The 23,330-nt window shown below is 39.7% G+C and overlaps 1 protein-coding gene across 7 annotated transcripts in view; it reads left to right on the top strand.

Annotated features, from left to right (window-relative positions):
* Window positions 1-23,330, top strand: part of ANO4 (anoctamin 4) — a 398,033-nt gene that overhangs the window by 169,420 nt on the left and 205,283 nt on the right. For 6 of the 7 annotated variants that reach the window (XM_032298965.1, XM_032298973.1, XM_032298986.1 and 3 more), the window contains one exon: window positions 15,666-15,860. In XM_032298965.1, coding sequence (XP_032154856.1) covers window positions 15,666-15,860 — 195 coding nt within the window. Of the gene's footprint in view, window positions 1-15,665; window positions 15,861-23,330 lie in introns of those variants that run through there. The other variant, XM_032299008.1, reaches the window with a different exon arrangement.

The raw sequence follows: 23,330 nt of genomic DNA on the forward strand, positions 1-23,330 counted from the left end.
TAGCATAGAACTGTAGTCAGTAAATAATTAGTGACTTGCATTCTGAAGTTAGTTCTGATGAATTTTTAGACTTCTCTGATTAACATTTGTCTTATGGTCAGTTAAGAGAATTAAATATCAATTAAGAAAATTCAGACAGGGCCACCCTCACAATCTCCCTCCTCTACAGGGCCCCCATGACCACTGCCTCGGAGGCCATGCTGACTCTGGGGAAGGCCTATCAATGGCTGTGACCTGGGTTAAGCTGATGGACCAGGGGTATTTTTTAGACTATTCATCAGATTAAGGAGAGATGGGGGCCTGTATTTGTTTTTATTGCTTCTGTAACAAATTACCACATACTCAGTGGCTTAAAATGTCACCAATTTATCTTACATTTCTGTGAGTTAGATATTTGGTACAGGTCTCACTGGGCCAAAATCAACGTGTTAGCTGGGCTGTGTTCCTTCTGTCTTTCTGGAGGCTCTAGGGGAGAATCTTTCACTGCCTTTGTTTTTTGAGACAGAGTCTCGCTCTATCACCCAGGCTGGAGTGCAGTTGTGTGATCTTGGCTCACTGCTACCTCTGCCTCCTGGGTTCAAGTGATTATCCCACCTCAGCCTCCTGAGTATCACACCTCAACCTCCCAAGTAGCTGGGATTACAGGTGCACGCAACCATAGCAAACCAAATTTATTATTTTTAGTAGAGATGGGGTTTCACCATCTTGGCCAGGCTGATCTCAAACTCCTGACCTCAGGTGATCTGCCAGCCTCAGCGTCCCAAAGTGCTGGGATTATAGGCGTGAGCCACCAGGCCCAGCCTCAGTGCCTTTTTCAGCTTCTAGCACTGCCACATTCCTAGATTCCTGGCCCCTCTTTCATGTTTGAAGCCAGCAATATAACATCTCTCTGATCCAAGCCACCAAAGTTTCTCTGCTTTTGAGGACTCATGTGATTAGACTGCCCCCCTTCCTTTTGGATATCTCAGAATAATCTCTCCATTTTGAAGTCCTTAATCAAATCTGCAGAGTCCCTGTTAGTGCCATGTAAGGTGACATATTCACAGTTCCAGAGATTAAGAGTTGGACATTTTAGCAGAGCCATTATTCTGTCTGCCACACAACTGGAATTCAGTGTATTGGATTCACTGTCAGTGCTTCCTCTGTTTACCACCCCATCTTCTCATTTTCCAGCTTCTTGTGTTCTGATACCCGTTTCTGTCTCAGTCCACTTTATAGCTTGTTCTTCTCTGTTCTCAATTTCTCTGACCTTCCTTTAGCATTCAGTCCAGTGGACTCTCTTCTCCTGCTGAGAGCAGTATTGATGGCCAGGCTCCTTGGGTTCAAAGCTAGACTGTGCCTCATAAACATGACCTTTGGTAAGTTACACACTATCTCTGTAACTCAATTTTCTCATCTGTAAAGGGAGGATAAAGAATGTGCCTGGACTACATATGGTTGATGTAGTGATCACATGAATTAATATATTCATCACTCTTAGAGCAATGCTTGGCACATAGTAAACCATTGATACATGCTAACTTTTCCTGTGACTTTGGTTACTCTTCTTTTGGTTGCTGGCAGAAGTTCTCTCAATATTTTCTCTGAGATTTCTTGTCTCTTCTTCAGAAATCGCAGCCTCTCTCAAACCTTTAGCATTCATCACTAGGCAAAGAACTCCAGCTTGATGCATTTCCAAGCTGCATACCTTTATTTCTGGCAGTACTAGGTGAACGTTTTTGTTTGGATGTCCCAGGGGAGCCACAAAGCTGAACTTAACATCTCGCCTACCAAAATATTCCATTGGTGTTCTTATTTCTATTACTGTCCTTAGATCCAAAGTCAATTTTTATTCTTTCCCTCTCATTTACAACTAAACATCAAATAAGTTATCAAATACTACAGAGTCTACTTTCAAACTATCTTTTAATCTATTTGTATCTCCACTTCCACTGCTCTGATCCAGGCTTCTATGACTGTTACCCTGATTTATTGCTCCAGTTGAAGTAGAACAGTATTCTTAAACCTTTGCTCTGATTATGCAACCCCCCCAGGCCCGCCCTTCCCTTCCACCTTGCTCACATATCTTAAGTGATTCCCCACTGTCTTAGCATGGAGACCTCATCCAGTGCAGCATATAAGTGAGTTTTCTTCAGGAATTCCCTAAAAATTTAAAAATTTCATACAAAAGTAAGTTGTCAAGATCATTGCTTTCAATCTCAACAGCCAGTTACTGCTTACGGGTCTTAAACATAATTGAAAAAGGACACTTTTTCTTTTCATGAATGAGCTGTGTTCCTTCATACCTGAACCTTCACCACAGGACATGCTCTTCTCCTCCGTCTCTGCCTATGAGAAATTTACCCAGCGATGAGGCTTAGTGACAATACCCACCGCTCTCTTTGTGAAGCCTTCCCTCATAGCCTTTCCCCAAACCCTGTAAGTCAGAGGTCAGCAAACTACAGCCCACAGGCCAAATCCAGTGCATTGCTTGGTTTTATGTTTTATTAGAACTCAGTCACACTCACTCATTTATGTATTGTCTCTGGCTGCTTTGGGGTGTACAATAGCAGAGTTGAGTAGCTGCAACAGAGACCATACGGCCCACAAAGCCCCACATTAATTACTGTCTGGCTCTTTACCGAAAAAAATGTGTTGACCCCTTTCTCCCCTTGGAGGTTACATAGTTCACCTTGTGCATCTTTGACATCTCCTTCTGTTAGAGCCACTTCTGTACAACTTTCTTTCTGGCAGGAATGATCTCCTCTCATAGACCTAGATTCTGCCTTTATCATCCTTGTTTCTGTCCTTGCGCCTCTCAGGGGTAGGGCTCAGTAGTTGTTGGTGGCAATAGATTACTCTGTAAAAAAAAAAAAAAAAAAAAAAAAAAATTAAACTACATTTTGCTCACTTGCCTAAGTGACCAAAATCTTATATAAAGCAAAGCAGTGTTCCCTTAGGAGGTTAGTGCTTATCATTTCAGGTTTCTGGTAGTAAACCATTTCATGTTTCACTTCTAGAAGCACTTTTTTGACTGCCAAGATAAGCTGCAAAATTGAGTCCAAGGATCTTAAGAAATAATATTCCTAAGCTATTTAAGCAGCTCACTTGGTGATCTCATTTAATAAGCGGTTCCACTGAAATTTAGGATTGCAGAGTATACTTTTTCATGATGCGTGGGTTTTGCCATGTGAAATAGATACCTAGTTTCTACTCAGCTGTTTTTGTTGACTACTTAGGGTGTGATAATATTTGACCATGCTTCTCTCTTATGAAAACTGCCAAATAGTTAAATTTGTTTTAGGAAAACCAGAGATGCCTCACTTGCTCCTAAAGGAGAAATCAAATGACCTTGGGTTTCTTTCTTTTTTTTCTTTCTAAAACCCGGGAAGTATTGATGTCATGTCCTCCTGCATAGTGCATTAGCTGTCCTTGCCTTTGCTGCTTTAGTACTGGGGAATGCCTCTGTCCGTGAGCTCATGAGTGCAAGGATTCTGTCTTTCAATTTCTGAATCCTCAGTGTTTGTCACAGAGAACGTTCTTGACAAATATTTATTAAATGAATAAATCAGCAAATAGTTGAAGATCCCAGAAAGAACCTTTTCCCCAAGGTACTACTTTTTTTTTCTGTGTTCACGCAATGTGTTTTACTCACTTTTAAAAAATGTGTTTATTTATTGTACTTTAAGTGGTGGGGGGTACATGTGCAGAACGTGCAGGTTTGTTACATAGGTATACACGTGCCATGGTGGTTTGCTGCATCCATCACCCTGTCATCTACATTAGGTATTTCTCTAATGCTATCCCTCCCGAATCCCCCTACCCTCTGCTATCCCCCCCCAGCCCCCAGCCCCCAATAGGCCCCTGTGTATGATGTTCTCCTCCCATTGTCCATGTGTTCTCATTGTTCAGCAACCCCTATGAGTGAGAACATGTGGTGTTTGGTTTTCTGTTCTTCTGTTTGCTGAGAATGATGGTTTCCACCATAAACTTATAATTGCCTACTATGTAGTTCACATCCTTAAATATCACCTGTGAGAATTTCCTGTTATGATGATAAAGAGTTTATGTCTGACTGTGAGAGGTCAAGGGTGGGCTACATTGTGCCAAAGTCCACGGAATGTAAGGAAAACCCTTGCACTTCTGTGAGGTGACAGGAAATCAGTATCTGCTCTTTAAGTATTTCCCTTAGTGAGAGTAGAAAGATTTAGGATAAATTAAGTATCACAGGGTGAGACAAAGTGAGAATTTCAGGATTTAGATTAGCATTCGGAGCAGGGAGGGAAAAAAGATGATCCAAATTGACACAAAATGAGAAAATCTTGGGAAATAAAGGTAAATGGTAGTAAATGTGATGTATTTGAGAACCTTCCAAGGAAGTTTTCAGTATCTTCTTGTTGATTTATAGGATGTAGAACCACTAAGTGTTAAAATGGAAAGCGGTGGATTTCCAAGACTCTCACAGTCACGGTTCAGTTAGGAAACAGAATTCCAACAAATAAACAGATTTAAATAAAGAAGCTTTTTATGCTACAAAGGAGTGGCTGGGTTATGGAAATTAACAAAAGACGTTGAAGCACTCAGGATCTAACAAGTTTGAGGAGCCTCTATAAAACATGCCTCAAGAGGCAAGGGCAGTATTGGAGCCACGCAAGAGCAGGAGCCACAGGAAAGGGGCTACCCAAAAGGAGTAGACCTTGAAGAGGACTTTCCAAATGGCGAGGGCCCTCACAAGTGCTGACAGAGGAAGGGAGCAGGGAAGAAGTCACTCAGCGTCTTTTTCCTCCCAGCCTTTAGCTCCTTCCTGTGCCTGCATTGGCTGAGGCCAACTGGAAGCCTGTGTGGGAGCCCAGGTGATGAAGGAGTCACCTTCCCAGGACACAGAAGAATAGGTGGAGAATGGATTTGAGGCAGGTAGAGGCCAACAAAACATCACCAGGACAGGGATCATCTCCAGCCTTTCAGTTTACAAATGAGGAAAATGAGGCCCAGACTGAGGGAAATGAACACCTTGAAATTCATTTCTTTCAGCCTTAACACTTAATGTTCTATATCCTCATAAATCCATGTTCAAATGACAAAGATAATCAGTAAGGATTGACTGAATAAATAAATGGAAGAATTAACGAATTTAAAGAATAAATACTTTTTCATATAATAAAATCCATTTTCACCAGCATGTTTGCTATATAGCATTCTAACTTATCAATGGACCATAATGTATTTAACTATTGCCCTATTAACAGTTATTTTTCTAGTGTCTAATATTACTATAATCATAATACTTATTATAGTTATAATGTCAGTATTATTCATTATAATTATGATACTAAGTACTATTTATTATGTCAGGCACCATGCTATGTGAATACATATAGATTTTTAGCCCTTTTATAAATCTTTGAACTATGAATTTAAACTCCCATTTTGTAAAAGAAGAAATTGAAGCTCACATATTAACTCAATTATAACTCATCAGAAGTTCCACAGCTGCTAAAAGATAGACGCAGAATATGCACCAATATCCATTCAACACTAAAGTCCATCTCTCTATTGCTTTCCTATGTTATAAAAAATTTTGAATGGAACATTTTCTTACATAATTCTTAGTATGTCTTATTTTCTTGAGATAACTTCCTAGAAGTGGCATTATTGGGTCCAAGGAGATGATCCTGTTTTTAAGTAGTAAGAAATAATGTTTAGTTGCAATTCGAAGTATATTAAATACCTGAGAGAGAAACCTTCTTATTTGGGTATGAAAGTTTTAGTTTTTTCAAATGATCTGATTGCAAATGGTGAGGTAGCCATGTCTAAGAGCCCCCATTTTCATATGTTTTTTACTAGCAGTGAATAGCATCTTATTAAAACATTTTTTTTAGAGCAGTTTTAGGTTCCCAACAAAAGTGACTGCAAAGTACAGAAAGTTCTTATGGATCTCTTGCCCCTATACATGCATAGCCTCCTCCTTTGTCACCTTTCCACACCAGAGTGGTACAATTATTACAATTGATGAACCTATATCAACACATCATCACCCAGAATTCATAGTGTGTATTAGCGTTCACTCTTGGTGTTGTATATTTTGTGGGTTTTGACAAATTTATAAAAATGTGTGTGTACCATTATAGCATTAAACAGAGTAGTTTTATTGCCCTAAACATCCCTTGTGCTCTGCCTATTCCTCCCTCCTTCCTTCTTTCCTTCTGGCAACCACTGATCTTTTTACTGTCTCTGTAGTTTTCCCTTTTCTAGAATGCCATATGGTTGGAATTATGTAATATGTAGTCTTTTCAGATTGGCTTCTTTCACTTAGTAATGGTTCTTGAACATTTAAGGTAAGTAAATGGACACTTAAAGCTCGCACATGTCTTTTCATGGCTTGATAGTTCTTTCTGTTTTAATGCTTAATAATATTCCATCGTCTGAATGTACCACAGTTTATTTGTCCATTTACCTACTGAAGGACGTCTTGGTTGTTTCTAAGTTTTGGAAATTATTAATAAAGCTGCTATAAACATTCATGTGCAGATTTCTGTGTGAAAATAAATTTTCATCTCACTTGGGTAAATACGAAGGAACATGATTGCTGGGTTGTATGGCAAGAGTATGTTTAGTTTGTAAGAAACTGCCAAACTGTCTTCCAAAGTGGCCATACCATTTTGTATCCCACCAGCAGTGAATGAAGGTTCCTGTTGCACAGTATTCTTGCCAGCACCTGATGTTGTCAGTGTTTTTGATTTTTACTATTCTAACAGGTGTGCAGTGATATTTCATTGTTGTTTTAATTTGCAATTAATTCCTCAATGACATCTACATTATTTTTATTTTTATTTATTTTAATTATTTACATACTTATTTTCCATTAACAAATACAAATTGTATATGTCTATCATCATGTATACATTGTGGAATGGCTAAATCAAGCCAATTAATACATACATTATATCACATACTTATCAATTTTTGTGGTGAGAACACTTAAAATTACTCTCTTAGTGATTCTTAAGAATATAATATCTTGTTATTAAGTATGCCTACTATTTTGTGTAATAGATCCCCAGAACTTATTTCTCCTGTCTAAATGAATTATGTATCCTTTGACCAACATCTCCACAACTGAGCACCACTCCCCCAGCTCCTGGTAGCCACCATTCTACTCTCTCTGCTGCTATGAGTTCAAAATTCCACAAATAACTGAGATTATGTGGCATTTGTTTTCCTCTACCTGGCTTATTTTACTTAACGTAATGGCCTCCAGGTTCATTGATATTGTCGCAAATAACAGGATTTCCTTTTTTTTTTTTTTTTTAAGGGTGAATAGTATGTCTTTGGATATATCCACTACATTTTCTTTATCAATTTTTCCATTGATATATACTTAGATTCCACATCATGGCTGTATTTTGGCTGTATTGTGTCTAAAGCTGCAGTGACCATAGGAGTACTGATATGTCTTGGACATACTAGTTTCATTTCCTTTGACTATATACTACAACATTTAAAGAGTTTTAAATCAGTCTTTGTGAATTAAAAAAATCTCAGGTTATTTTCACTGTAGATGAGCTTGTAGGGGTGAGGAAAGGAGAGTAGGAAGGCCAAGCTATTCAAGATTGTCTTCATTGACCACTTCCCCTTACTCACCCGCTCTTCCAAGTTCTCAGCTAACATCCCAGGGACTGAACACTCTCCAAACAAAATCAAGGCAACGAAAGTCTAGCATTTGAGAATATTCGAGTTTAGTTACCTATAGTCTTCCCTAGGTATCACTAGACCAGATTAGTTTCTGGATAACCACCTCCCACCCTGCCCCAGATACCAAAATGCTCAAGTCCCTTCTATGAAATGGAAAAGTGTACCTATGTGCATCCTCCCATATACTTTAAATAATCTCTAGATTTCCTTCCTTCCCTCCCTCCCTCCCTCCCTCTCTTCCTTCATTCCTTCCTTTCTTCGTTCCTTCCTTCCTTCTTTCTGTCCTTACTCTCTTTCTTTCTCTCTCTCTGTCTCTTTCTTTCTTCCCTCCCCTCCCCTCCCCTCCCATCCCCTCTTTTAGAGTCTCTCTTTGTCACAAGACTGGAGTGCAGTGGCGTGATCTTGGCTCACTGCAACCTCTACCTCCTGGTTCAAGTGATCCTCCTGCCTCAGCCTCCCAAATAGCTGGGACTACAGGCATGTGTTATCACACCCAGGTAATTTTTTTTTTGTAATTTTAGTAGGGACGGGTTTTACCATGTTGGTCAGAATGGTCTTGATCTCTTGACCTCGTGATCTGCCCACCTTGGCCTCCCAAAGTACTGAGATTACAGGTGTGAGCCACCAACTGCAGCCTAGATTACTTATAATACCCAATGCAATGTAAATGCTATGTAAATAGTTGTTATACTATATTTTAAATTTTATTTTCCTTTATTATTATTGGTTTAGTTGTAGCTTTTTTTTTCTGAATATTTTCTATCCAAGGTTGGTTTAATCCACAGACATGAGACCTGCAGATAAGGAGGGCCGACTGTACTTTGGTACCTGTCCTGCCCACTCCCTGCCACTCGCACCTCCCTCCATTTCTTTCTAGAACTGTTTACATTAGTGTCTGCTGTGAGCTAGGCATTGTGATAAGCATGAAATAAGACACACTCCTGGCCCTGCATTCAGGGGACAGATATGCAGACAGTTACAATGCAGGTGAGTAGGTCTTGGTGTAGGTATGTACCAGTTGCTAACAGAGTGCAGGGGAGGGACATGTGAGCTGAGGGTTCTGGGCATGCTTGGTAGAGTTGGGAGTTGGCAATAATGGGATTTCTCCAGAAGGGTGATGGGTGAGCCGATCTTAGAAGAATGTATTAGATTAGAGCTATGAAAGAGAGCATTTCAGACAAGAAGGACGATTTTATTTTTTTTAAAGGAACTCACTACTTAGGATTAAACTGTAAGCACTAGCACTGTTTCCTTTTTGCCTTTCGGAGACTGTTATTGGGGCTGTGTTCATCAAGTCTTTGCTGTGAACCAACAACCCCAAATCTCAGTGGTTCACACCCAGAAACGATTGTCTTTTCATTCAGGGACTTTTCAAGCAGCTGTTGTTTGCCTGATATTGACTGGTATGAATGAGGCTTGGTCCAGGTTGCAGATCAGGTTTGAGTTTGTTCTTGTGTCTCCTTCTGGGTCCCATGGCTAGTTGGGACACGTGCTTTTTATGATAATAGCAGAAGCAAAAGAGAAACAAGCGGAAACCACACAAGCACATTTCTGTTTTCATCTGTTTGCTAACATCCTTTGGCAAAAGCAAGTCATGATGGCCAAGTCCAAAACCAGTGGGGCAGGGAATGTATTTTCTCTCTCTATTGGGAAGTACAAACAAATCATGCGGCAGAGAGAATGGATGAAATATGAATCAGGGGCCATAATCTACTCTGCCACTGCGGTTTCCTGAAATGAAGTCCTTCTAATAGAATTCGGTAGCAGGAGGAATAAAAGAGAGACTCTCACTCAGCCTCAGCAGCAGGAAAGAATTAAGTTACAAAAAGTCTGTAAAGAGTCTAGGGGAGGATTTGAAGGCAAGAAAGCACCAACAATCTAACTGCAGCACTTTATTTGAATTTAAGTAATGCTGGTCAAACATTCTTACAGGCTCTTACCCTTTCTGATCTATAAATTCTGCTTTAGCATTTTGGGTTTTTTTTCAAAGCACTTAAACGCTCAGTTAATGTGGCTTTAGACATAATTGTAACAAAATTCCAAATGACAACATCTTGGCAGAAAGTTCTTTCTGGCTTTGATGTGTTGGTACTGCCAGGTTTTTGTGACATGCTGATGCTAATCTGTCAAATAGCCTGACACAAAGTGAGAAGAGAAATAAAAGGAAGCAGGACAGGGCCAAGGACCTGGTGTGGTGGAGGATAGTTGGGCAGTAGCAAATCATCTCATCAGCCCTACCGAGACTAAGCGACACCTTATCTTTAGGTCTCCAGGGTGGGGGGTCCTACGTGGGTGAGAGCTCATGCCACTCTCAGGAATGCACCTACCCCCAGTTACCCAACAGTTCTGATGCTCAAAGCCCCTCCAAACCTGTTTTCTCTGGGTCCACCTGAGCTCACTTAACTAAGATAGCACAAATTCTGCCCCCCCTCTCCGCCCCCATAGGAACATGCCTAAGCTGATGTCAGATGAGGTGCTTCCGTTTCTGCATATATTACTGTGTGTTTGAGCTGCTTCTTCCCTCAGATGCGGGAGGGTATCAGTCTATTTTGTAAACATTTTATAAAGTGTTATTTGAGCCAAATAAGAGAGGATATTAGAAAAGCTCCAGAAAGTTTGGGAAAATAAATTCAGATGAGAGAGTAACCAAGAGAGTTCCCATCTTTCTTCTGGTCAGTGTTCTAAGAAGGTGAAGCACTGGATTTACCCTTCACTTTGTAGTTAAAGAGGAAACTAGAAATAAATACTCCCTTCTACAAGGTTTTTTTTTTCTCCTTAATTAAGAATAGATGAGTCTTATGTTTTGTGTGTGGTGGTGACATTCAAAACATAGTTTTTCGGTGTTTTGAAAAGTAATTTACCTAAGAAATGACAAGAAGAGTAATGTAACACATAGACAGCATTGCTGCAAGTTGTAAAACATTGACAGAACGACAAATGTTCCTGTGGCATAGAGTCCTTCTGAATCACAGAAATGACATTTGGATGAAAGCAAGTCATTTTTACACAGGCACACTGCTAACTGTGCAGTGAAGCCAGAAATAGTGCACCTTGGAAGTGGGCCAGAGAAAAAGAACACCTAAGAATTTTATGTTATTCAGAAAAATTCTCACTTTTTAGGTAGGATTTTTGAGGAGTAAAGAAAATATTTGAGAGCCTTAAAGAAAATCTGAGCTTTGATTTTTATTTATTAAAATATGAGTCATTTATTGTGGTTCCATGGACTCATCAAGTTTCTTGAGAGAAAACTCAGACCAAGCAGGAAACGTAGGCTTGATGTTTAGGAGACAGAGTAAAGTGGGAGGCGTGACTTGGGGAGCTGATCACATAGAGATTACAGATGCAGATATGGAGTGCATAAGATCCCCCAAGGATGGACAGGATGGAGAGAAGAAAAGGCCAAAATCAAAACTTTGGAAAATGCCCGCTGTGGTAGGCTGATAATGGCTGCCAAATACCTGTCCACATTCTAATTCCCAGAACCTGCCAATGTTACCTTTTTGGAAAAAGAGTCTTTGCATATGTGATTTTGTTAAGGATCTTGAGATAGGGAGATTATCCTCAATTATCCAGGTGGTCCCTAAATGTCATAACCAGTGTCCTTATAAGAGAGAGGCAGAGGGAGATTGGATATGAACACTGAGAAGGTAATATAATGACAGAGACAGAGATTGGAGTAATGTTATCACAAGGCAAGGAACCCCAAGGAATGCTGGCGCCCATGAGAGGCTGAAGGAGGCAAGGAGTGGATTCTCCCCCAGAGCTTCTGTGTTTGCTTTTCTGAGTCTTGATGGGTCTGCAGGTGTTCAGCTTGCACTTCTGTGGAACATACAGCAGTGCACAGAGCCCTGCTGACACTGTGGAGTGGGACGCCTGGCCTCCAGAACTGTGAGACGATAAAATCCTGTTTGAACCAATCCTGGTTGTGGTAATTTGTTTCATCAGGCTTTGGAAACTAATACACTCACTTTTGGGAACAAGAACAAAAAGAATTTAAAAAGGTAAGGGGAGGTGGCAAGAAGCTTAAGTGTCATGAAAACAAAAGCCAAAGAAAGAGCTTAAAAACAGGTGAGCAGAGGCAATGGTGTAAATGCTAGAGCCTGGAGCCTGATGGGTAAAAACAAAGACTAAGGAGAATCATTGATATGATAGAAGCTAATGATGGCAGCTAATCTGTTCTGAGTACCCATTATGCTGGACACTGGCATAAGCACTCTGTAGGTATAAACTCATATAAACTCAATTCCCACAAAACCCTCTGAGGTATGAATTATTGTTACACCATTTTACAGGTGAAAAAACTGAGGCAAAATAGTAAATAAATGCATTAAGTAACATAGGTAGTAAATGGTGTGGCCAAGAACTCTGTAGTCAGAATTATGTGAGCCCAGAATTCTGACTACAGCTTCCACATTTTAAACACTACTTTGTACTAACCTCACCTTATTCCCCAGAGTGTGTGTTTCCCAAGGCTCTGACTTTAGGTATTTTATCAAGTAAGGTGGATGCTGTGTCTCAAGAGGAAAAGGATTTTTGTAACTGTGATTTGAGGGTGGAAAGGAGGATTAGAAACTTTATATCACCTGGGCCCCATCTTCTCAGCTGAGTGGGAGAGGAAACTCTCTGATGAGGCTGAGGGAGGCAGCTAAGTTTCGGGCCTCAAGGCACCCAGGACAGACTGTGAGGATACAGTAAAACAGGAAGCACTAAATGAAAAATTTTCTACACAGGTAAGTATGCTCAGTGCCATTTCCTTGACTGGCTCTTGGCACAGTGCTCTGTTTACGCCCAAGGTGTCTGCACCATGTAGTGTGCAAAGTGCAGAGGGAAAAGGGACTGAGGGGGGATCATCACCCCACACCTGCCCTATGGAAACTACTTTGTTCAGAGATGGGGAAGGAATCAGAAAAGTGCACAATATGACCTTTGCCTTTGCCATTAGAGACTCTTGAATGTTTGAGAAATGGACCATCCATATACTGGCAGATGAATGAGAGTTCAAGGACATTGCATGATAAGGGCTAATTGCAAGATGAGAGACTGAAGTGTTGACTGGAGTGGGTGAGAGGAACTGAAGTGTGTCAAGGTGAAAGTACAGCTCTAGCTAGTTCTTACTAAGGTCTTTGACAATCACTAAGGTCTTTGATGATCAAGAATCAGGAGCCAAGCATGGGAGAGAGAAGAAACAGGTGGTTCTTTAAGAGCTTAGGTCAAAGGATTCCTAACATTCTGTACTTTCCAATCTATGCCCCTCCTCCCCGCAAGGATAAATTTCTGTTAAGTTACGGTTCAGAACCACTACAGGCTTAAAACAATTAGTGTTTATATTGGTATTGAATCCATTAGGCTGCATGGCCTAGTGGAAAAAGGCAAGGTTAAAATATCAGTTAATCATTTTGTTGTGTGACCTTGGTCAAGTAACTTCTTAAGCCTCAGATTTCCCATTGGTAAAATGTAGATACCAATTCACTGTCTTTTATAGTTGTGATGAGGCATTAATGGGATAATGATCAATATCTAGTGTAGTACCTGACATTTAATAGATAATTAGTGTCAACTATTTTTTTTCTAGAATAAGAACAAATTGGATGATGCAATTTATTGGCTGACAATTCATTTTTAAAGATGTGACTTCAGAATGTTCTATAAATGCTAACATTTTCAAATGTCTGGAGTATATTTTCTATCTTTCAAACTAGTTATTTACAAATCTCTCTTTCTCTCATTGACTTAGCCCTTGTGTGAGGAGAGCTCTCTTAGGCTAGGCCTTTTATCTGTACTTTGAGGATGCTTAGTTCCCAGAGAAGAAATGTGAATTTTTTCTCAGGCATTAAAGATTCCTTCCAAATTTCCATGTAACATACCCAGTTTCCTCATATCTGTCTTCTACTGGAAATATTCTTGATTTTTTTTATTTTTAACATTTTTCTATGATCTACATTATTATATTTTTAAAATACAATTTCAAGTACCTATCTCATTTATTTTCATGATATAATTTCAATTCTCATTTACATCATTTTGTGCTTCCTTAAGAAAAGTTATGTAAAAGCTAGAAGTGCTGTGCTGAGTCAGAATCCTGTTCTCTTCAGCCCAATAATCCTCTGCAGAAAGGAAAAGAATAAATGTTTTCAGGAGAGCTGTCTGTTTCATATTTGCAGACTGAGAGTGCATGTATCATCTGATATTGACTTAAAATGTCTCTCTCCTCCCATCATCTGTCACCCACAAATCTGTTTGCATTCTTCTGGAGTTTTTGATGGGTCTACATATGTTTAGTTTGTACCTCCATGGAAATGGGGAACATGCACCAGTGGCACAGAGCATGGTGGAGCACTGTCTATCCCACTTATAGAGAGAAACCTCTGGGAGTAGAAGGCTTACACTTTCCCAGGCACCTGAGCATCAGAGCAGGGCATGCCTTGCCTGGGGGCAGCCTGCCAGCCTATCTCCCAAGGGGCCACCCAGCATGGCAGTTCTAACCTGGGTGAATCTCCTGAGACCAAGGCTCAGGCTCACAGCATCATAGGCTTAGAAGCTCATGCCAAGCAATTCATGTGGAGGTAGAAGTGTGAAAGCTCAGGTTGTCCATCTGTTAGCTCACACTGAGAACCCTGGCTACCAGGTAGACAGGAACACTAGTGTAAAAACTCTCTTCCTGTACTGGAAGCCAAATCCTAATCCACAGGTTATCTGGTGAGCACTGTTGGAATGAGGGTAGTTAAATGGATAAAGGAGAATAAAATCATATATGTCAGGACTGTCTTCTATGCAGTTGGAATTCTTGAACTTTGAGCCTATTTCTTAGATGAGCACTGCCTATGTGTGTTACACTGTTTGCTTTCCTGGCTGACCAAGCCCTGGTCTGATTTGAGTCATCCTTCCTTAAGATTCGCTAGAATTCATAAGTTGGCCCAGGTCATATCCTTTTTTTTTCCTGTGGGAAAACTTAAGGTGATCCTTCCTACCTTTAATATGACTTATAACTGCTGATTTTGCAGTTTACTTCTTAGCAGGCTTGTTATTTTCCTTGTTTCTGTGTTCTTGGTAGACTTTGTATTGTAATTCTAAAATGATTTTTCAATTCTCTTTTATTGCTATTTCTTAGCAAGAATCCTTCTGTATAGTGAAGAACTTTCCCTGATCAACTAATAAAAGAAATGGTTAGTAAAGGAAAGGCAGAATAAATGCTTGCTTTATTCCCTTTATTAATTCTTTGAATAATAAATTGGTATCTTAGGAACCTCCAATGGTGATCAATGAGTGTTTTCTTTTAAAAAATACACATTGAACTCAGCATTTCTTTATACAGTTGATATGAATTAGTAGATGGAGTCCATATTAATGATGTAGTCTAGGTAAGCCAATGTAATCACTACTGCTTTTGAGAAGATTGACACGATGTCTGGAATTTGCTTTAAATACTCCAGCATCTAAAAAGCAAACCAAAAACAAAGGGAGTGGGATTGATGAAAAAAGATTGGAAAAGTTTTGATATTTATTGACGTTGGTTGATGAGTACATGGAATTCATTATACTATTCGTTTTTCTTTTCGCATGTTTGAAATATTCAGAATAAAATAGTTCTCAAGATTCATATAATTCTAAGATTATCAAAGTGTAAATGTAAGTTCAGCCAACTTTTGCCTGTCAGTGAATCTTGTGGAGAAAATTCCTGATTTTTATTGAAATTCCAGTTACCCCAGCAGTAGTTCCTAAACCCTATTGCTTTGGTAACAGCATGCCAAATATTTGCATATTTTCCCAGCATTTTGGTAAGAAGCTTTATAAGAATTTTCAGATTTAACCGATTGAATCTTGGTTCATAAAGATCTTGTCTTGGTAACTAAGGATGTCTACTTTTGAGTGACACATACCTTAAGAATTTGAAGCATGGTTGCTTCTGCTCTCTGGACTTCATACCAGAGTGTAACAGCCTTTTAGCCATTCTGAAGTGACTTCTCCAGTCTAATGGTGCCATTTTCTTATTCCAGGTTTAAGTTTATCTATTCATGGGGCTGAAAAGCGTTTGCAAATCCATCAACGGCGAAGTGTGGCAAGCCGCCCAGCGTCACGTCGTCACTTGCCTGTTGTCAGGCATTCCTCACTTCCACCAGGCAGAAGATCAATAAAAATGGAGGCGAGCTCTTCTGGAATCACTAATGGAAAAACCAAAGTCTTCCACCCAGGTGATGCATGGGGAAGTTCAATGGGGACCCATTTCAACAGCAACTTGACCACAGCCTGCATTGTAGTTTTATTATGTAATTATGCCACACTTTCAGCTAAGCTTGATTTTGTTAGGAGTCTTGTTCTATTTCCCCTTCTTTTCACCTAAGTCAGTGGTAAATATCACTAAGACAAATAAAAGGGGAGAGAGTTTGATGGATCAGAGAAGGTGGAGACTCTGTGTGCAGTGGTAGAATCTAAATGAAAAGTGGAGTGCATAAACTCTTGCTCAGTTCAGGAAAGCTCATTATATAATAAAACAAAATAGAGACCTGGCCATTTTCCTGATAATTTGCTCTAAGATGGCTCAGGAAAAAAATTCAAGCTAAAAACCACCCACTTTGAAACCTTGGTTATCTGTGTTGGCTTGCCCACATCCTCCTGAGATCAGGATAGAAGAATGGAGTCATTACATTGTTTTAAACCTTCTGGAAATCATCTGTGATCTCTTTCAAATGTTAAAATGATTCTACATTAAAGGAAGTAAAAACATTTTATGTGCTTATTTGGGGGAAAAGCTCATTTAAGTATTCATTCATTTATCGATCAAATATTTATTGAGTACCTGCTACATGCTAGGCATCGTTTTGGGTTCAAGGAAATATCAGTGACCAAGGAAATTTTCCTGCAAAGTGACTATGGAAACATCAAATTGCGAGAGAATTCATAAGTCATTTAGAACAACTCTTACCTGATCCTGATTCCTCTCTGTAATGTCCTGGTGTGTGGCCATGCAGCTGCTAATGAAGCCAAATCTCCATCTCTAGCCATGTCACACCATCTTCTCCCTCTTAGCATGTAATGGGGTTTCCTAACCCACCAAGAAACACCGGGGCCATTGGGCATGAATTGCTGGAGGTCCCTTATCCTTTCTCTTCAAATATATTGCTCTTTGCCCATCCTTCCTCACTTTCCTCCAGTTTTCAGAAGATGAGAGGCCTCCCACTGTCCTTGATCAAGCCTTCACCCATGTCCTTTAGCCATGGTCACCTCACCTCTCCTGGAGCTTGCTCAGAAGAATGTGTCCTCTTGTTTTCATCTCTTTCACCCTTCCACGCTGCTGGCTGATTACACTCAGTCTATGAAAAGGCTCAAGCTTCTACATTTTGATCATTTGACACTGTATCCTTTTCTCTTTTCTGCCACTTTTCCCTCCTTCCTTCCAAGCCAAACCTGTGAAAGAATAATTTACTTTTGATTGCTCTGTTCTGTCGAGAGCAACCAACACAATCTGGTTCCTAGCACTTCCACTCCAACCTGGCTGTTTTTGAGGCCCTCAGTGATCTCCTTTTATCACAATACAATAGGTGCCTACCAGACTTTCTTGATGCACCAGACCAAGGGGAACCCACTTGTTCCCCAAACACTGATCTCTTGGCTTCTATAACAGTCTTAGGGCTCTCCTCTTATCTCTCTCCATGTAACTTTCCTGGTTTCCCCCACTCTAGCATCTCTCTCCTCCTCTTGCCTCCTATCCTAGTATGTACCAAATCCAGAATGATTCATCTCTACCCCTGACCAGTTACTGTGCTTGTTCTACTGATTACAGGGTCCAGTTCAAACCTCTTAGCATGTTGGAAATTGCTGTTTTTCTGCCCCTGCTGTTTTTCACCCTTCATTTGTTTGCTCTCTTCTTCCTTAAGCTTTATTACTATGGTGCATCAACCAGGGTTCAATCAGAAAAGCAAAACTAGTAGAAAGCATGTACTAGAGATTAATTACAAAGAATTGACTTTCATTGTTGGAGATGGCTAGGCAAGTTTGAATTCATGGGGCAGGCTACCTGCAAGGGCAGGCTAGAACTCTTGGGCACAGCTCTTAAAAGCTTCAGCTCTGCTTTTAAGGCCTTTCAACTGACCTAGATTATTGAGGAGAATCTCCTTTAAGTAAAGTCCATGGATTATGAACTTTAATTGCATCTACAAAACACCACAGCAACGCTAGATTGGTACTTATTGAATAATTGGAGACTGTAGCCTGGTCAAGTTGGCTCATCAAATATACCATAACATCTGGTTATATCAACGTGTTTTCACTTCTCTAAACATGTGATACCATTTCATGCCTCCCAGCCTTTGCTTCTGCTGTTCTTTCTTCCCAGGATGCCCTGGTTTTGCTTTGTTATCTTTGAACGTGTTGAAATTACTTGTCTATCTGTCCACTGAAAGGTCTTTAAGGGCAGGGATTCTGGATTATTTATCTTTATACTTCCAATAAATATATGTAGGGTAGGACTGAAAAAAACCTTCATTAGCTGTGTTTTAGACTACTACAATAGCTTCTGAATTTTTCTGCCTGCCTTTGTTTCAACAAGTACCTGAGTTACATCGGTAAACAAAGCAGACAAAAGTCCCTGCCCTTGGGGAGTTCACATAGTAACTTTGAGAGATAATAAATAAATAATTATATTAAATAGGCAAACTGTGTGATCTACATTATAGTTATATGTAACTATATTATAATTATATATAAGTTATATATAATATATAGTGTTTAAGAAAAGAATAAATATTATGGATAAAAGAAAAAGTAGCGGGCTGGGTGCGGTGGCTCACGCCTGTAATCCCAGCACTTTGGGAGGCTGAGGCAGGTGGATCACGAGGTCAAGAGCTCGAGACCATCCTGGTCAACATGGTGAAACCCTGTCTCTACTAAAAATACAAAAATTAGCTGAGCATGGTGGTGCGTGCCTGTAGTCCCAGCTACTTGGTAGGCTGAGGCAGGAGAATTGCCTGAACCCAGGAGGCGGAGGTTGCAGTGAGCCGAGATCACGCATTGCACTCCAGCCTGGGTAACAAGAGCGAAACTCTGTCTAAAAAAAAAAAAAAAAAAAAAGAAAGAAAGAAAAAGTAGGAGAATCAGGTGGTGGGAAGAGGGTAGCATGTTGCCATTTTAGATATGGTGGTCAGGGTAGACTGAGTCATGAAGGTGTGTAATCACAAACTAGACGTTTCTGAGACAGCCATGTGGATGTCTGAGCAACTTCATTCCAGCAGAGGGACAGTTAGTGGACAGGTTGTAAGGTAAGACTGAGTCTGGCAGTTTGAAGAACAGCATGGAGGCTCCTGAACTTGGAGTGGAGTGAGTGAGGTGGGGAATCATCTCAGTGAGGTCACAGGGACCAGACGGGCCAGAAGGGCAGGACCTTATAGGCCATGTAAGGACTTTGAGCCCTGTGTGAAGTGAGAGCTCTTCCAGGGTTTCAAGCAGAAGAATCCCATAATTTAATTTATATTTTAACAGGGTGTAATATAGACTATGGAGAGAAGAGATTATAGGAGGAGATGATAAAAGGAGAAAGGTTAGATAGGAGGCCTCCAGAATGATCCAGTGGAGAAATGATAGTAACTCTGACTAGAAGTGGCAGAAGTGATGGTGAGAATTTAGAGTCTAGATATATTTTAAAGCTGGGCCAACAAAATATCCTAATGGATTAGGATTATGGAGAGAAAGAAGAGCTAAGGATAACTGTAAAGTGTTTTGGCCTGAGTAAAATCAGCTGAGATGGTGAAGGCTGCAAGAGAAGCAGATTTTGGTGGGTTTGAGGGAAAAGGTGGGGCTGAGCTCAGAAGTTTGACTATAAATGTGATAATATTGAGAGCTGGCAAGATCTTATGGGTGGTAGTTTGACCTCCATGTCTGGAGTTTGAAAGATGATTGGTCTGTGAAAGAGATATAAAACTAATAGTTGTTGACATATATGTGCTATTTAAAGCTATGAGATTGAAAGAGATGACCAAGGGAAGAAGTATAAATGGAGAAGGGGGAGCATCAAGGGCTGAGATCTAGGACACTCCAATAGTAAAGGGTCAAAGAGGACATGACCCATCAGCAAAGAAGGCCAAGAAAGAACCACCAGCAAAGATGAAGAAAACCCAGAAGTGCCACATCTCGGAAATTACAAAAGTTTATCAAGAAGAGAAGAATGGTTTTCTAAGTTAAATGTTGTTGAAAGTCAAATCAGATGAGGACTGAGAATTAGCCATTGATTTTCGTAAAGTGGAGGTCAATGGTGATTTTGATAAAAGCCATTTTAGTGGAGTGGTGGGGATGAAACCCTGATTGAAGTGGATTTAAGGGAGATGTGAGGGTATAAATTAGATGCTCTGAATATAGGCAACTTATTTGAGCAGTTTTCCTGTGAAGGGTAGTGAAGAAATAGGGCAGCAGCTGGAGGAGAAGTAAGGTCAAGAGTTTCTTTTAAAAATAGCAGCTCTCCAGCAGATAATTTATGGTGTTCGAGAGAGGGGAGAGTTTGTGATGTGGGCATCAGTGAGAGGATGAGAGCTATGCACAATAGGACCATGGATAGCTTATCTGTGGTAACTGGTGGGAAGGAGGAGTAGGTAGATATTGGCAGGTGTGCTAAGGTTCTAATAAGTTATTTTCTTATGGTGTCAGTTTAATCTTTATTGTGGAAAGCGAGGTCATCTCAGAGAATAAGAATGGAATCACAGGGAGAAAGAGAGAGAAACAAAGATATGGAGAGGAAAATATGTTTGCCAACTCACATTAAAGGGCATTTGAGATTCATAGTCCTGAAATTAAAGTAGGACCAGTTATTATCATTGTGTATTTCTTTAATTTTGTGTAGCTACTCTATGCCTTTTGAGTAAAGGCATAGAGTTGGTGGCGAGTTGGATTTGAACAGGATTGTGGTTTTGCCGAGGAAATAGGAAAAGAGAGAAAGGGAATTGAAGGTGCATGAAAGGGAGTGATGATAGTGATTAATTTTGTGATTTGGTAAAGAGGAGACAAAAACATCAAGGGAATGAGGAATGGTGAAAAGTTGGTAGGACCAATCGGTTGAAGTTCCCAGAGGGTTCAAAAAAGTGTTGGGGTTAGTGTAATAGAAGGAGGATCTGCAAGGATAAAAGACGTGGTAAGAGAATGGATTGTGTAGCACTAATATTGTGGCACGTATCTTAATAACATTTATTTAATTTTATTATAGTAATATCAGCACAAGGTGTTGTTACTGGTAATGATAAAGTCTAGACCAAGGTAAGAAATAAGAAACTGTAAAGCATAGAGGGCAAGATCATTGAATGAAAAAATTCCTAGAGACTGAGAGGCCAAGATGTGGAAGGGATCATTTATATATATACATGCAAATGAAATAGTCAAGAATTGAGTAATTTTGGGAAGAATGATAAGCCAGACATTAACTTTGTTGAGAAATAAGAGAACATGACCTGGCAGGTACCAGGAGAGTAAAAAGATAAAGGGTAGAAGATGGTGTATATAACAACCTGAGGTTCAAGGCTAAAGGTGTTTAGGGAAGAGAGAAGAATGCTGAAGATGGATTTGAGACTCAAGCAAGATACCTACTCCTTCAGATGCGTTGGTGCCAGAGCTATTGGAGAAAAACGGTTCTATGTGAAAGAGCCACAGGGAAGCAGTGACTTCTGGGAGGATCCAGGTTTTCCTTAGAGCAAGAAGGTGAATGGAGCAATCTGAGAAGAGATTGACGATGTTCAGAGAATTCTGGAGAGCCCAATGGAAGGTTTTAGATGTTGGATAATTGTCTTTAGTGGTCCTCTCTTCTTTAATTAACCAAGGTTCTTCTCTAGAGAAGATAATTAGTATCAGCCCTCCTCTTCTAAAATTGTTATGGCTATCCAGAGGAAAGCCTAGCCTTGTGAGCCCAGCTTTTCAAGCCCTCTCCAATTTACCCTCTCCCTACTTGTCCAGGCTTATCTCGTTTTACACTGCCATTACCCATATTATTCAGCTTCAGCCATCCACAGCTTTTTACTATTTCTCAAACAGGCTTTTACTCTTCCACTTCTTTGCCATTGCTCAAGCTCCTCTCTCATCTTGGAAAATCCCTTTCCCTAATAAATGCCTGCTAGACCTTCTCATTCTTCAAAATGTAACTCAAATTCTACTTCCTCCAAGAAGTCTTCTAGATCTCATAGTCAGAATTGTTCCCCCACTTCCCCATGCTTCCACAGAACTTAGAAGGCTTTTCAAAGTCCATCTGTTTCTATAGTCTTATAGTTCTCCCAGAAGGCAGGAACTTTCCTCAATTCATCTTTGTATCTTCTTTCACTCCTAACATCATATATTGTCCTGAGTAGGTTCTTAATAAACAATTATGTGTTGTTTGTCAAAATCTGTTCTACTCACCAGATATATGTTTGCCTTCTGAAGCTATATGGCATAAATCTTACTATTCTTATGACAATCCTTCAGTTGTTCAAAAAAAAAAAAAACTTCTCCTTAGCTATTTTCCAGCTGAAACATTTCCTCGTGTCTTCTTCAGCGCTTCCTTGAATTATATGGTATCCAATTTCTTTACCATTGTACCCTCTCTGCTCTTACAAATATTCTTGTTTAATTGAAATATCTTTGAAAATGCAGTGCCCAGAATTGAGTATTCTGTTAAAGTCAGATGCAGGCAGTGTAGATTCGGTCTGTCCTTTCCTTTATTGATGTCCTGTGGTGATATTACTATAATACAATTAAATAAATATTATTAAGATATATCCTAATGGTGTTTTATCAGTGTGGGCTAATTATATCTCAAGTCTCTTCCCTCACCTTAAAAACATGTCACTTTACTTATCTACCCATCAGTTTATCATAGATCTTTAAACCCTACATATGTCGAGTGTTGCTTGAAAATATAAATAAAGCCAATCCTTTAGCCTAGAATTATAATTAAGAAAAAAATATATTAAGTTACAATTAGAAACTTGTTATTTAAAAAAAGTATTTTTAAAACTCACATTATTCTGGCAAGGTAGCATGTGATTTCAGTTCCATTCTCTTTATTTTTAGTGTACTTGCACAAATACATCATAGTTCTCTGTTGGGAGATATGGAAGAGCTCTCAAACTGAGTTTCTTATTTGCAGTGAGTCATACATCTTAGAAGCAGCTTGGGCAATTTAGTCATATCAAGGCCTATTAAGTCATCCATCTTTTTTTTACAAAGTTAATAATCCCAGTTCTCAAAGTGCTCTCTAAAGGCTCTCAGACGGGTTACTAAGTACAAAAAGAGAGAACTTGGGAGTCTTGTAGATTTTCTGTGCCATCTGCCTGAACAATTTGTTTGTTTATCCCCCTTTGAGCTTACAAACATTTCTGAGTGCCTACTATTTACTAACAAGTGTTTATTGGGAAGATACCCTCCTTGGAGCATTTTGAAATGGTGCAGAACTCTATTAAGCAAGGGTCTTAAGGCACTCAGTCGTGTTCAAGAGAGACAATCAATCAGGGTTCTTTGTTCCCAATAAGAGAAACCAGTCCTTTAATCCAAACAAAGAAGGAATTTAAATTTGAAGAATGTGGAAGGAAAACCTAAAGAGCCAGTCTTGGAAAAGGAATAGAGAAGTCAAGAATATCTATTTGATTAGAATAGAGTATCTTCTATTTGACTATGTGGAAGGAATGAATTCTTACCCGTTTTCCTAGTTTTGTATC

This window comes from Sapajus apella, unplaced genomic scaffold (assembly GCF_009761245.1).
Source record: "Sapajus apella isolate SASKATOON/1434 unplaced genomic scaffold, GSC_monkey_1.0 scaffold2, whole genome shotgun sequence".
Taxonomy (NCBI): domain Eukaryota; kingdom Metazoa; phylum Chordata; class Mammalia; order Primates; family Cebidae; genus Sapajus; species Sapajus apella.